Genomic DNA, 16,231 nt, shown 5'->3' with positions numbered 1-16,231 from the left:
GGGAGAAAACAAAAAGAGTGTGAAGTTACACACCTGGGTTGTTGTGTGTGTGCGTGTGTGCGTTCACTGAATGTGCTTCATCACAGTCAAACGCAGAGCCTAAGTGCACACACTCCCCGTCTCCTGGATCTGGGTTCGCGGGTTGCCTTTTAGTTGTTCTGCAAACTAAAAAAGATGGAGAGGAGAGCCGGCTGCTGGTACAGCACAAAATCCTAAAGAGTAAAAGAGAGGAAGGAAAGCGTAAAGTTGCACGCTGACGGCTCCTAAAACTGTTGAATGAACCTGCTCGCCAGGTTAACCGCGTCCTCGTGCTCATTTTCTGCTTTATTGGACTAAATCACAGCTGGTTTTTCGCGGCTGAGAATACGAGCTTTGGACTCCACCGTGGCCGCTTGACCAGCCGACTGTTCAAATAAGATCGGAGAAGCCAGCGTTGAGAGCCACTTAATATTCTGTGTATAGGATATTTTAGAGGAAGGCCCCTTCCATTAGTTTTTATGGAGGAGGCTTAGGAAGACTTAATGCGCGAGTGGCTCCTCTTCAAGTGCTCTTCTCACGGCTGGCTTACGGTCACATAGGAGGAATAATTACACAGGGATCCAGAGTTCTAAGGGGCTTGATTTGTTAAATGAAAGACTTTTTTTTTTTCATCCCGGGGATTAAAGCGATCCGAAGTTACAGAGCGAGAAGGATTTTCTCTTGTTATGCCATACACAGAGCACTGGATATGCTGGGGAGCGTATAAATGAATAAGCTGTCAGGTGCAGAGACAAGCTGCCGCTCTTTGAGATCCACCACGGATGCTCGGTCAGGTTCCTGAGAGCAGAGAGGTGGTGCAGGTCTGGTTGGGTGGATGTGTTTGGAATTTGGCCCCTTTTAACTCCCGCCCCCCCCCAAAAAAGTGGAGAGGTTCGAGACAGCGCTTAAGAAAAGAGCAGCTCTGATGGGCTTCTGTGGTTGGTGTTTTGTTTTTTTCGGGCCACACAAAATACCATGAAACATCTTGTCTCCAGCACTCAGTGTAAAAAACAACAACAAGAGGAGTAAAGGTCAGTGTTTGCGTACAGGATGTGCGTCGCTTTAACATTTATGAATCCTGAGTGCACGACTGCGCCGCTCAGAGAGGATGGATGGTATCTCGTAAAAAGGATTAATAACACCGCTTGCTCTGCATCGCTGCTAGTTAACCGGAACACATTCAATGGCATTAACGTGATTAATATCAGGAGGCAGATATATATATATATGACGAGACTCTCGGAAGAATACGAAAGAATAAACAGAGCAGATGAAGAACGCACCTCTTGCATTAGGCTGTCCACATGCATCAAAAGCAGCCAAGCGCAGCAACCGTAGCCCAGCAGGCTAATAGGTCTTGAGTGTGCGCTGCAATCATACGAGCTATTAGTGTCATTGAGCCTCGCAGAGGAAATCTATCCGGTGTGGTGGCGTGTAAAACGTCTTTTGGTTAACCTCAGATTACAGAGCACACGGGGCAGCGATTGTTGGATCTCAGTCAGAGGCAGCTGTGTTTATTAGCCAGCTCCACGCGTGTCAGCGGCAAAGCGCTACGGTATGCTAATCCGCAGGCTGTGTTGGGTTCCTCGGAGCCAAACGCACGGGCGAGATTTACTGGAATCTCACGAGAGCGCAGAGTTCATCGTGGAAAGGTTAATTGGAAAATCAGTGAAAGTGTGCCTTTTCTTTTTTTTAAGAGAGAGAGAGAGAGAGAGAATGCTTTAAATCTGCCCTTTGTGCTCACTTTGTTCGATTTAATAGGGGTGGAATGATGTTATCCCCCCCCCTGCTTGAAGGAAGTACTGATCTCAGAGCATGTTAAGGGCCAAAGAATACAATCAGCACACTTAACGCACACGCCGTTAATCACATCCGGAGAGCGTCATCGGCATACAAATGACTTCCAGTGGTATTCAGATTTATCTAATAATTGGATTTATGTTTGCTGAGGGAAGGTTGTGCAAGAAGCGAGCGTTTTGCTTTGAGGCTCTCTCGGCCTCTCTGGACAGATCTTATCGGAGGAGCAGCCAGGTTCAGGATGCCAACAGGAGGCGGGCGGTGGAGGAGAGCAGCGCAGGATGATTAATTATTAATGCCGGTCGGCGTCCTCCAGACATCATTTTAACTCTCTCCCTCTCTCGCCGTACTGCCGCAGGAGTAGGAACGCTTCAGCAGAGATAAGGGAATCTTTCAGGAAGGGCAATGCAGAGGACAGTCGTGAACAACACGCCGCGGCGTGCACGTCTCGTCCAATGAGCTGCCCTTAATGTCTCGCGCTGTGTGCGCCGCTCCTGCGTCATTTAACACGGCCTCAAAGGGAATGGATAAACAAGGGCCAGTGGGTGTAAACTTTTCATCAATTCTGATCCGTTCCAAAGATTTCCAGAAGTCGGCTCGCATCTATCTCGGTTCTACATCATTACATTTCTGGGCAAAGCGGGCAACCCCCCCCGCTACACATTCCCAAAACAACAAAAAAACATCTCCAAAAGCCGCAGGTTCAGTAAACGTCGACTGGTTAGTGGTAATTTAATGAGAATGGTGTTTAAGAATACGAGTCCCTGGAGCACAATATCTACTGACACGATAAGGACTTCACAGCTGCATTCATTAGTTTTGTTTAGCCACTCTGGAAGAAACTGACACACACACACACAAACACACACAAACACACACACACACATTAACATATTAAACAATGACACGGATAAATGTGTTTGCAAACACTTCCAGACAATATTCATTGGGAGCCATGGTGCTGGTGGCATGATGGATGAAGTGTGATTCACGTTCCTTCTCCAGCTGTGACTTGGTGTCCACTCAATATCCGTCTCTTTGGCTGCTAAATGTTCACAGGAATTTTGACAGCGTGTTTTGTGTTTTTAGAGCTTTTTTAAATCCGTATTTCATTTGAATAGCCGGTGATTTGTTGCCTTCGGGTTCGTTGTGACCGTACTTTGCAGCGTTCTGTGAGGCCTCAAATACAAATCTGTGGCTACAGTTTTACATAGACCAACATTTCACAAGCTCAAATTCTCCCGTTCATCGTGGGGAGCCTTGTGCATCATCCACTGTGTAAACACATCAGTGCTGCTGGGAGCTCGCACAGCGGGGGCACGACAGACGCACAACCTCGGCTTTCCCTTCTTATGTTGCTTTCTTATTATGAGTTATTTGCTGATTACTTTTGTTTTCATCGTCTTAATAAATGTTCCGAACATGAAAAACTGAACACAAGCGGAAGACTAAAAGTCTTCTTCTTTTTTTTTCCCTCTTCTGTTATTTTCTTCCTGACTCCCGCGCTGCTCAGACAGTCTTCTGCTAGTTATTTTAATGACTCTCACCAGATGACCTTTCGCGGTGGAGCGAGTCTCCCGAGCGACTCTCCATGCAAAGTAGATGACGGCGTCTGCTGGAGAGCCTCAGCCCGCCTGGGCCCTGCTCTCTGCCGTCGGAGTCAAAATATAGAACTCAAATATTAACTTTTTTTTTTTTTTTTAGCCTGAAATCAAGTCAAATATTGACACCTCTAACAAACAAAGTGATAATTATGACTGCCATCTGTGCGTCTCTGCTGGAGCCGGCCGCAACAGGCTCTTTTCTTCCCTGCCGGAGTGCTGGAGCATCTTGAAGTGTGTGTGTGTGGCGCTCAGAGGTCGGGGTTAAAGGTTAGATTAGCAGCCAGGTCTTCTGTTTTCCAGCTCTGCCTTTATCTATATTTATTTACCTTTTTTTTTCTGGTGGCAACAGATGATTAGGCTTAAGAGAGCGTAAACACTCTCCGCGGCTGCAGGCTGGAATGCGTCCTTATGTTCGGGCACGTTTTCTGGATTGTAATTGTTGCTCGTCACCCCCGTTCACTACAGGAGACAAAAGAAATGTAATTTTCCTTGTTTGACCTCAAATGGGTGGAGCTTCAGGAAGGTATGTGAGGTTATGAGAGGTTCAATCCAATAAACAGTGTGTCCAGGGAGAGGACGGCCAGTTCATTCACACCGTCATCATCTTCATGCGCCTTCTCTACTTTTCACATGTCCTTGATATACTAATATCCTATTACATATGAAAGAATCATGTATTATTTGGTCACATGTCCTTGTCTATGCATCATGGGCATTTAAAGATGGCACCTCTGTTCTGATCAAAGATCTGAGGAAGAACCTGGTGCTTAGAGAAAAACTTCTGTCTGTGGATTGATCCGTTTTTCATCAGCTAGATATTTATTTGATGCTATTAGACACTCGATGTGCTTTTCTTTCTTAATGTTCATCCTTGAGTATACAAAGAAACCTGTTACATTAATCGTTCCATGTTTATTCCAGCTCCTTGTTATATAATAATCAAAAGATGATATGCCAAATTTCTTGTTAGTGTTGACACTTACTTGGCCATTTAAGCCGATTCCGATTCAGAAAGCCAAAAAGTTTATGAAATACTTTTTCAACCCTGAAAACTCTCGACAACAATCGGAGGGATTGCCATGAAATTTGATTCAGACATTGTTGCTCCATAATGAATCCAGCCTCATCATAACTTTTGCTCAAGCCCAACACACGATCCCTCTGACAAAATGTAGTTTCACACGTAAAATGGAAGCAGACGTATCTGATCCATCGTGGCTGAACACTGTTTATTAAAAGCAGACCATCAGATTTCATGCAAAGTTAAAAGTAGCTCTTACTTATTTTCATACAGCTGCATCATTTAACCGTGACACAATAGTACAATAAGGTCCCATTCAGCACAAGTGCAAGTTCTCTACAGAAGTATGATTTTAAATGCAGGATTTACACTTGTAATGTGCTATTTTTAAATTAAAGTATTTGCTTTTTTTTTTTTAACTCAAGTAAAGGATCTGAACACTTCATCCGCCGGTGTCAAAAGAAAAACTTACTGTGAAGCTAAACACTTAAAAACACGCCCTCAGACCTCAGCTGTGGTGACACGTCAGGTTTCATCTCCCATCATGAAACAAACACGACCCTATCAAACAAATTCACATTTCAGTTTGTCGCTCTTCATCTCGCTGCGGGACTACTCCCACACGTCGGGCCGGGTGTTTGAGAGCGGCCTGTTTTGACTGTCGCTGAATCATTTTTTTCTTTCGGCGAGGCGTGCCTGCGGGCTGACGTCAGGCCCGCATGTCGAGAGATGGCGCGGTCGGTTGATCCCTACAGAAGGACACGCTTTGCTAAAGTTGGGTCGACGACGTGCCTCCACATGAGAGACGGCGTGTGTTCTCTTTCCAACAGATGGCAGCGCTCCGGCGACTGGGGGGAGAAGACGGAGTGAAGGAAGAGGGGTGTGGGTGGAGGAGGGTGGGGGGGCAGTCTGTGGTTTTTCCTTTTTCTCCTGTGGGCTTTATGACTTTTGCTTTTCAGTTACCACTCACCGCGGCCCGGGGACCGAAACGTGGCAAACCCTTGTTTTTTATTTGTCTCAAGAGCGTCGGAGTGATACTGTAGCTGCCGGCGCTTTAGAGCCAAGCATTGTTAAATGTGCCGCGATAAAAATAAAAAATCATCCCTCTGGTTCTCATTACAGCTTTACGAAATGGCTTCTTTAATTCCCTGTGTTTTGGAGGGCTGTGACGGTTTTCTCTGCCTCTTTTCTTTTTAAAAAAAAAAAAATCCCATAGTGTTGAAATCAGCCCTGTGCTGTTTCCAATTGGTGGTTTATATAGCGCTCCGCTGGCGTAGTCTCACATGACAATAAAAGTGAAGTATTTACTTTTGTTTGTCCTAGAGATGTGCGGGCCAGGCCTCCCTCGCCATTGACTCATCCCGCATCAGTTTGAGGGGACAATCTCAGAATGAGTCATGTTCAGAGAGATAAACATGGCCGTAGCGTCACGCCGTGGTCATCCGAGTGTACGACTTGTTCTCAGTGCATAATTATTGTTTTCAAGTTGTGGGTCTGCGTGTGAGTCATCGAGCCAGTATGTGGTCCTGTCGTCACCGTGCTGTAAAAAGCAGTTTTGACTACTTTGCCGGGTGTTTATATTCCTGCACACACATCTTTGTCATCGTGATTTGCATCAAAGTCGTGCAAAGAGCGAGTCATGGAGCTTTGCAGGTGTGTGGTTGGATCACAATGAAAGCAGAGGTTGGGAATGGGTTTGGTGCGCTGAGAACGGGCCCCTGACGTAGGGGCTTTGGAAGAGGGGAGGAGGTATTTGGCCCCAACACTTGGCGGCGTTTGGGTCTGATTGTGATTAAGAGAAGAGAATTCATGAGCCTGCAGCCAATTTATCACCGACACGTCTTTGAGCTAAAGGAGACCACCGACCGCCACAGTTAAGAGGATGAACTCTTGCAAGTTACAACCTTGAACTACAAATCCTCCATTCCAAGTGGGAGGTAGACGCAAATAATCATGCAAAATGTATACTTATACATCAAAAGGGAAGTACTCATTGTGAAGAAATGTTAACACGCCTTCTCTGTGATCGACAATGACATTAAGGGGAAGTTGATGAGCGTTTCATTGAATAGTTACAACTTTGAAAAGAGACGGTCAGAATCTCTGAAAGGTGCGAGATTCGAGGTCTTTCAAACCCAACACTGGAGGTTTTTCTTTTTGTCTGAACGGGGTATTTCATTCCTGACCTCGGGGTCGATACCTCGCGGCCTTCGTCAGCCCAGATGAGATCGAAAAAGCTCTGAAAACTCTTCAAAGTCGACACAGTCGTCGTGCCATCGAGCAGCTTTTGCCGCCGCTAAACCTGCACAGATGGGACTAAATGAAAGTGTCTCAAATAATGAACACATAATTACGCCGCTAACATAAATAACATCTTGGTGCTCCTGTGCTTTTTGCATGTACTTAAATTAAGTATTAATACGCAGACCGTTTGGCACAAATTTGGCCCTTTTCTATGCAACGATCCTCATTGCAAAAACAAAGAATCGTATTCATTTATTTGAGCATATGAATTCATTCTTGACCATGAGCCCTAAACTAGTCTCCACTCAATCTCCACTTAGTAGTTCAGGAGCTCTCAAACAGCGTTCAGTGGCCTTTTACTTAATACATGTATTTACGTCATTAAGTGGACCTTAAATTAAGATAATTTTGTCATAAATATTTTATATTTGATATTAAAAGCTTTTTAAAATAGGAATAAACTAGCGAGGAGTTTTTGATCAAATAATAAAGCTTGTTAAATGAAGAACATTTAAATTGGAGATTCGGGGGATTTCCATGCAATTTGATGAGCAACAGCCGACTTTAAAATTAGAAAAGCATTTTATTTTTTTCAATCAAAATAATGCGTTATTTTAAATCAAACCATTTCGCGCTGGACATGTTGTTAAGAATGTCTCACTTTTGGCTCAAGAGTTAAATATTTACATCGATGACAAACGGAGGTAAGACGTCCGACGCTTCACGATGCAGACCAGCAAACACACCGAAGGTTCACTTGGACGTAAACTGAGAGGTTTTGGCGGAGGCGTCGGTCCCCGAGGCATCTGCTGTTCAACGTGTTTGCCTTTGCTCTCCCTCCCGCAGGTAACACATGTCAAAGTGGCCTCATGCCCACCTTGATGCGCCCCACCCTGCCTGCCGTCCAGAACTCGCTGGGCATGAAGCAGTTCCTCCCGTTTCCTTTTGACGCCACCACGGCGGTGAGCCTCTTCCCGGGATTCAACACGGTGAGTCACGTCCTTCGCTTGTTGTGTGTGTGTGTGCCACGAGATCGGCTCCTGGGCCTTCGCATGCCGTTTGACCCTGGCTGAGGTCAGTCGGATGTGTTGATCGGAGGAGACGTTTTTACTTCTAATATCCACGCCTGAAATATTCATGTTTTGAGATTTGAAGCCGTCGTCACTCAGAGCTGAATTCAAGCAGCTTTCAGCTTTGAGGCTGTGAGGATCGAGCTCACTTGACCTCATTTTGGTGAAGTTCATGCATCTGCCATTTTGTGAATTCATATATCAAAAATGCTCTTTTTTTCTGAGATATCCTTGAAATATCTCATTGAAATGATGCTTTTCAATGCTTTGACAAATGTAGGGACTCTGTTGACAAGAGGAATCTTTCTGTCGGAGAATGTAGGATTTCTTTTTCATTCAATGTGAAAAACTCCCTCATCTCATCTCTTTCCGGTGTATTACTATTGAAATGTATCTTTTAGCAAGCAAAAAAGAAAAGAAAAAGCAGAGAGGCATACGTGGAAACGGTGTAATTATTCTCCTCCAGACAGTTTGCATTTTCAACTCTATCGTAGAGATTTATTGACAGCTGTGTCTTTCGGCTCTCACATCAAAACTCATTAACTGAAAGCAGGTTATTTCTCTTTGAGGAATTTGGCTCTCAAGTACAACTTAACTCCTTGTTAACATTCACATCTGTTTTAGTTTTACTCCGACACAGAAATATATATATATATATATATATATATATATATATATATATATATATATATATATATATATATATATATATATATATATCAGACATATTTTACTATAGAATGGGCTGAAAGCCAGTTGGCATCCTACTCGTCCAAAACATTACAGACGTGTATTTGAAATGTGCAGTCAGTGCCGGTGCTCTAAATGTCTTTTTGCAAAGCTCTATTTCCCACAGTAAGGCTGTCTTTTAATGCATCTTTTGTGAGAAGTTCTGAAAGCAATGAAAGTCTGCAAACCGTGCTGCATGTTGCTCTCATGTCAGTTTGGAATAAGATAGTCTTAATGGTGTCCCCTCCTCCTGAGATTGCGGTATGTTGTGCACGGTCTGGAGAAAGCTAAAAGTTCCACTGCAGAGATGTTGCAAAGTAGCTCAAAGCGTTTTGGCGACTGGTCTGCGTTTTCTGAAATGATTTATTAATATTCTTCAAGATTTCTTCTGGAAGAACGATCAAATTTTGTGGAAAATAGAGACAATGTTACGCTTAGATGAATAAAACTCTGAAACAGCAGGTGAGCTGGATGTGCAAAGATGGGGAATTGTTCACAGCAGAGGAGACCTATCTTTCCAATGAGTGCCACGCCCGATAGTTACGTTAAACGTTATGAGGAAAGTGTTGTCTGGAAAGAAACACTGATCGTCTTGTGTTTTCTGTGTGTCTCTGAAGGATTCAGCGTATTGCTAACATGATAATACTTGGTATCCGTTCAGAAGCCATTTTTCATATCGGACAAAAGGTCCACTTACTAGATTGTCTTCATAAACATCTGGTCACATGATAACCGGAGGTTGTATTTCTGGACAAGATCTTAACTCTTGTTTCTGTTCTCGGATGGTCTCTGTTTTCATCTCCATTTACTAGAAATTACATTTATACACAACTAATTATGAAAAACACGATGTAGAAATATCACTAATTAACACATCTGTCAAGTATCTTATGTAAAATGTTCACTGACAATATCTTGCATTTTCCCACAATAGCAACTCCTGAGCGACAATTAGAGCTGAAGCGATTGACAGAAACAACTATTTAGATAATTGATTATGATTATTCCAGCAAAAACAAAACCACACATTTACATGTGTGAGAAACTCAAACGTGAGGATTCACTACTTTTCTTTGTATTAAGTGAAATAAAAAACAATTATATTTAGAATTTGAACTTTTCAAGCAGACATTTTGCTGTCAAATAACCGGTAACCGATTAATAAAATAAAAAAGATCAGCAGACTAATCAATAATAACAAATAACCATTATTTGCAGCCATAAACACAATGATGACTACTTTCCGTTCTTTGCTGTGATCGGTGTCAGCTTTGTTCTTATATACTATTATAACCTTACAGGTTTAATAGTTATCTGTTGTTTCGACGTGGACATTTAAAATAACTCCACTCGAGCTCGTTGTGTTTTTTAAACAGGGGCGTCACGTTTCAGAGAGCGGCTCTTTAATCGACCATTTCTCCAACATCAAGGCGGCTGTTAACAGCTTTCTATAATGCAACGGTGGCAGGTGGCTACTACACAGACCTTATTGGATTTGCAATCGGTGAGGCGCTGCCTTTTAAATGGAGCACTCACCCGATGTGCACTTACTGTAGGACTCACATGCACACTGGTATGGATCTATTGATCTTCAGCTTTTGAAAGTAGAAGGTAATTATGAGGAAGTATGTGGCCTGGCGCAGCTCGAAATCAGCAAGGTCATTAAAAAAATACCATGACTCGAGGATAGACAATAGAAAAGCCCTGCGAGATGAAAGTCTCCAGGTTTTTTTTTTTTTCTTCAGTGTTGTCTTTTGAATTACAAGGACAGCTCAATTTGAAATCGGCTGGAAAGAGGGGTTGAAATATGGCACACAGCTGGATAAGAGGGAGAAAGAGAAACATGTGAAGAACCAGCAAAAAAAAAAGAAGGAAAAAAAAGAAGTTGGGACATCGTGGAGAAAAGCCCAGATAACACAGAGGGAGACAGATCGCTTCATGGGAAAGTTCAGGAATACCACGTCCCCGTTTCCTTGTCCCGTCTAATCTGTATTTAACTGACTTGTCTGCAGATAATGAGTAATACACTGGGAAGCCTCCAAGCGCCGGAAAGCTGATACTAGATTAACACAAAATAATCACCTCTCACAAACACGCTCTCTCTTCTCCCTCTGCCTCTTTTCCCTTTTTGGTCAATTCATTCGCTGAAACTTTCCTCCGAGCTCGAGGGGCTGACACTCGAAGCTTCACGAGAAGGAGCTCACACACAGGTTACAGACCTTTTGTTCTTCAACAACAGTGCAAGTTCACTTTTCACGGGGGCAACAAAAAGAGGCTGTTGTAGCCGGGTTTTCTTGAAGTGTCACACAGACGGTGGCTCTTTTACGCGTCTTAGAAAACAGTGCTGGAAGTGAAGAAATGTCACATCAGCGCCACACATTGTTAGTTGAGTAAAGGTGAGGGGAAACAAATGGCAGCAAGATTGTACTTGAAAGTATAGCAACAGTCACGTATTTTGTTTGGGTCATTATTTAGGGACAGTTGATCAGTGACGCTGCTGGGCTTCACTCTCACCACGTCATCCTGCCACGACCTCCTGGGAACACACAGCTCAAAGGAAGACGATGGCGCTCAAGTTTTATGTATTAGCTACATTTATAAAGGTATGAAATAATAATCAAAACACAGAGGCAAACTCTTTATTTATTTATTGTCAACAGCAGCGCATTCCAGCTTATGTTTTTACCTTTCGTGGTAAAAGCCCCTCCACGTATTCACTGCACCGCTGCTCGCCAGAGAGCAGCTCAGAGGCAACTCCACAAAATGGCGTGTAACTCAACACGACAGCTTACAGGAGCTTTCCCCAGGAGGCGGAAACGGCCAACGGTGGAACGACAGGAGAGATGTTATTGTCAATCGTAACAAAGAAAAGAATTAAGTTATTTCCCCGAAGTTAGATTAGTAACCAATCCTGCTCCTTATCATCGCACTAAGAGCTGGGGTCCTAAGTTATTTATTTAATTTATGAATGAATGAATTTACCAGGGACAGTGAAACTTTAATACACATTTCAGTTTACACCTCAATGTAAATTTGTCGAAGTTAGCTAGAGAGCAGGTTGTTTAAATTTCGTGGGCTAATAATAACGATACAATTCAACAGCAAAAGTAAACACAATGCAGCGCAATACAATAAAATATATAAATACATTACAAAAGTAAACACAATGAGGGTATACATATAGTATGTGTATATATATATACTGGTGATTGCTGGTTTGAAATGAGAAATAAGAGAGGAAGGAGATAAAATGGACGTCACGTTGAAGGAAGTGCAAAAGGAAAGTAACGAGAGAAAAGAAGAGCACAGGATGAAAAGACAGAGAAATAGAGCCGTGAGAGATATTTTATTGGTTTGTTTCATGTAAAATAAGGAGTGAACACAGACTTAGCTTGAGACTGCACAAATGTAAATACTAATATGTGTCGTTAAATAACTTTCTTTGCTTTATCTAAAATGTGGCTTTCAACCGCCCCATATGGGCAATGTGGCTTCAGTCAAGCAGTTTATTGGAAGATGTGGATCTCTGATTATAAATCGTGCACAGAAACCGAGCAGCTGTTTCGATTGAGTGCAGCAGATTTTGTGATTTAGAGATGAAGCCGGAGTTTGTTTCCGTCTGAACTCCCACTGACAGCGCTCTCCTTACATCTGCTGGAGATGAGGTCAGATCTGCTTACGTGCCCCCGGGGCTCAATAAACATTTACCCTGCACTTATTAAAAAAAGAAAAGGCCAAATGGTCCGATAGATGACGACTGTTCTGTCGCTGACACGACACAAACACATTTAAAACCGGGAACACACACACACACACACTATTATTGGACCCATTATTGGATTCTTGTTTCAAATGTGGTACAAGAAGAAAATGTTGTGGAGGAATAAATAAAAGTGTGTGCAAGTCCACGCCTGCATTAAATGGGAGTAATTTCAAAGTATCTTGTTGAGCAATCTTGTTCTGGGCTTCAGTGACTGAGACTATCGGGGAGTCTGTAGCCGGGGGAAGAAAGGTTGTTCGTCCTCCCTCTGCACTTCGGCTGTCTTTTGTCCCTCGTGGGCCTCTTAATTCACAAACATGTAACAGAAAAATGTGGCTTCAAGGCATAAAAAAAGAGGAAAGACCTCGTGCGTGTAACTACATGTGGTCATGAGACACAACGGTGAAAAAGGTCTTTCAGGAGGCTCAAGTTCGAAAGGAGCTTTCAGACGAACGCGTGGTAGTTTAGAGAGTGGAAAAGAAAAAGGTCATGTTTTTTATTAGCAGGTGTGGAGCCGTTTGAGCTGCTTTATATTGACTTCTGTTCCTTCACCCCCGAACACAGACTGTATAAGAAAAGGGTTGAATTCACCGCGACGTCCCCAACTGGTTTGTGGACCACCGCCTTGAAGCCATGAGATCAGGGTTAACAGAGATGGCGTCACGGCGTTGGGGTTCAACACTCCCACGTTCTAACGTACCCGAAAACGTGTCAGGCCGAGCCCACCACCTCTTTACTTGTGACGCTGTCTGCGGTATCCCTCCGACACTGCAGCTCCAGCAGCACTGCACACGTGTCACACCGCACAGCTGAACACGGTGCATTTTGGCAGAAGCCACATCTTGCTTTTTTTTAAAAAAAATAAAACCAGAAGGACCATGAAACGCTGACCGAATTGTATGTGATCAAAGTGTTAAGATTAACTATTGAACATAAACTATACTATCCATAATTTACTACATGAACATCATTCTGTATTGAAGAATCAACAGAGAAGCATACAAACAGAGGAGTCGCCCCCTGATGGTCATTAGAGAGAATGCAAGTTTCAGGCAATTTTCAGACCCAGAGATTGTCGCCTGACTCTTATCAGAAGTGTTGCTGACTGTTTTGATGGAGTCTGTTTATATAGCTGTTAGCTGAGTTATTCTAATGTGTCATATTTCCATGGAGGTGTTTAAAAGTAATTGTTTCATGCTTTTTTAAAACAGGAATAAAGTATCTATCTCTTCATCTCCAGTGCTTCTAATCCCCTGCACTATGTTGTAGCGTGAATTGTTCATATCAAACATTTTCACCTCATAATTACCCCATCCAACAGAGAAAACAAGACTTTACATCAAATAAGTGCACATTTATTGAGAAGTAAAGACAAGTATTCTGATCTTTAACTCGGTACATATGCTGCTTCACGCACTCAAGAGGTCGAAATTTTCCCAGTTCAAATTTCCAACCCGAGCGTTCCAGGTGCAGAGCGCCAAACCTAAACACAAACCAAGGCCGAGCGTGACAACCTGATGTTTCTTTGGCAGGTGTGCACTCAACCCAAGTCTCAGCAGTGAAGCTGAAGCATTTCTATTTACGGCTTTTTTAACGTTTTTCCAAATACATTTTGTGCGGCGAAGATAACTTTAAAGGAATGTTTACTTCAACCTTTCATTTAATAATGTAGTGACATGTTTATCCGCCATGGTTTACCATGTGATAGTATTTCATTGTAATTAAATACAGGCAAATATATACACTACACTTACAGTTGATGCTTTAGTATTTACAACGTGTGCTTCCATTGTTTTGCCCTGAGGTCACAAGTAGAAACTCAATATAAGTGATGCGTCACTTTTTCTTGTCGGAGTTCCTGGTTGTCTTTAATAATCTTCTCTGGTGTGACGCGCCAAGCTTTGCGCGCCTGGATTTCGGGTCTTCTTCATCAGAGGTCCTGAACTCTCTGGACCAGGTTTTCATTAGGATCTCTCTGCACAGCCGAGTAGTACAGCACGATCTCGCCAGGGCCATGCTTCATTGTGCACATGATGAGCTCAAAAACAGCTTGATCCTGTTTTCCCCGACCTGAGAATCTTGTTTCTTACAGTCTGAGAGTCTTTAGGCGTCTTCTTTTCTTTCACTGACGAGAGTCTGGCCTCTCTGCCTCGACGTCCACATGCGTGGAGTTCCCCCTGCAAGTTCCTCCCATCTCCACCATCAGGTTTCCATCCGGTTTATTACCACGGCTCTTCCCTGGTGCTCGGCTTGGCCGTTCCAAACGTCTTCCCCTTTAAACATTATGGAAGATTCAATGCATCAAATGTGTTCAACAGCCTTGCTCAGGCCTGCGCCTCCACACAATCCCATCGCCCTGCAGGCCGCTCGTGACTTGGTTTCTGCTGTGATATGCATTGTGAGACCTTATTCACACAGCTGTGTGTGTGTGGGGGGGTGTGTGTGTGTGTGTGTGTGTGTGTGTGTGTTCAAACCGTGTACCACAGATGGACACCGATCAAGGTGTCAAGGCCTCTCAGAGCTTAACAAGCGGAAGCTGAGATCAGAGCGTCTGAATGATATTTCGTTTTTTGTCTATAATTTGCAAATATTTCTAAAATCACACTTTCACTGTGTGACTGGAAGTGGGTCTAAAAAAACACAACAACAGAACTGATTGGGCGATGTACGTGATGTACGTGCATGAATTAAATAACACTGTTAGGAGTCTGACACATTATTATGGGATGTAAAAAGTAACACAAAGTCGTTCAAAGACTAAAATGCTAATTATATGCACATACATATCTCAGAACAGAAATACATTGAATCCATGTAGCTCATTACATTAGGTTGTCTGTAGCATCACAATTTCACTGCCTATTAAACCACAATCATAGGGTTGGATTCCTTTTGCATCAATTCATATTTGTAATTTGTCGTCTTAACGGCTCTGGAACAAACAGTTTCCTATCTTCAGTTTCCTTGGACAATTCTCTATATTGTGGTCTATATAAAAAACGCAAACATCTAATTCAATTCTGTAGAATATAATTTATATTTGCAACCTAGTTAGACCATCAGAGTCAGGGGCCTTGTTCCAATTCGTCGCAGCACGTCTGCACAGAAGAACATTTCAGTTACTAAACCACATTAAAACCAATCTATCTTTGTCCAGCATAACATTCCTCATCTGTTTTCACATCGTCAGGAAAAACATTCAGTGTTTGCTTTGTTTCTCTTTGGGGGGGAACGTTTGGATTCGTGGCAGCTAAGATTAAAAAGATGAGCAGCGCGTCACATTTCATTACGTCGCTCGCCGTCGCTGTCGGGGGAAAGAATTCAAGATTTCTCTCAACCGTTTCAGGAGCAATTAAATCCTTCGACTGATCTTTGAACCTAAACCACTTTGACACTGCTGTGGACCCGGACATACTGTATGTGTCAGCGTGTGTGGTCTGTTGACCTGTTACGAAACTTCCAAGAGGCCAGTTCAGAGGAAAATAACTTTTGGGATTGCTCTGCAAACTTTCAATTGATTCAATCGCGGAAAGAGTTATTGAAATTGCCACCTTGAAAAGGAATGGAGAAGAAAACGGGGTTGGTATAGGAGTGAGTGTGTGTGTGTGTGTGTGTGTGTGTGTGTGTGTGTGTGTGTGTGTGTGTGTGTGTGTGTGTGTGTGTGTGTGTGTGTGTGTGTGTGTGTGTGTGTCTGCCCAAGAGGAACGGGTGAGTTTTGGTGTGTAATGGAAGAGAAAAGTGAAAAGTGGGAACGGGAGTTTTCAGTCGAACAAGTGGAGTCGGTGTATGTGTGTGTTTGGGTTGTCTTTCTTTGGCCCTGGAAATAAGATCTATCTTGCCCGGGGCCGACATTTGTCTTGGAAAAACAATACAAACTCCATTTCCCCCTGCAGAGTAATCAGGATTGTGATTTATCGATTCTGCGCGCAGATCTGCACGCTGGGAAATTGCTTTGTATTCCTGCAGCAGCAGTGACACGCAGGCCTCC

The 16,231-nt window shown here is 43.2% G+C and overlaps 1 protein-coding gene across 2 annotated transcripts in view; it reads left to right on the top strand.

Moving 5' to 3' along the window:
* The window catches only part of znf385d (zinc finger protein 385D), a 67,852-nt gene that overhangs the window by 387 nt on the left and 51,234 nt on the right, over positions 1-16,231 (top strand). For both annotated transcript variants that reach the window (XM_068570209.1, XM_068570208.1), the window contains exon 2: positions 7,531-7,673. In XM_068570209.1, the coding sequence (XP_068426310.1) occupies positions 7,531-7,673 (143 nt within the window). The remainder of the gene's footprint in view (positions 1-7,530; positions 7,674-16,231) is intronic.

This window comes from Clinocottus analis, unplaced genomic scaffold, assembly GCF_023055335.1.
Source record: "Clinocottus analis isolate CAN_PGR_092001 unplaced genomic scaffold, fCliAna1.0.p SCAF_9, whole genome shotgun sequence".
Taxonomy (NCBI): Eukaryota; Metazoa; Chordata; class Actinopteri; order Perciformes; family Cottidae; genus Clinocottus; species Clinocottus analis.
This window is presented reverse-complemented; position numbering and strand designations above follow the sequence as displayed.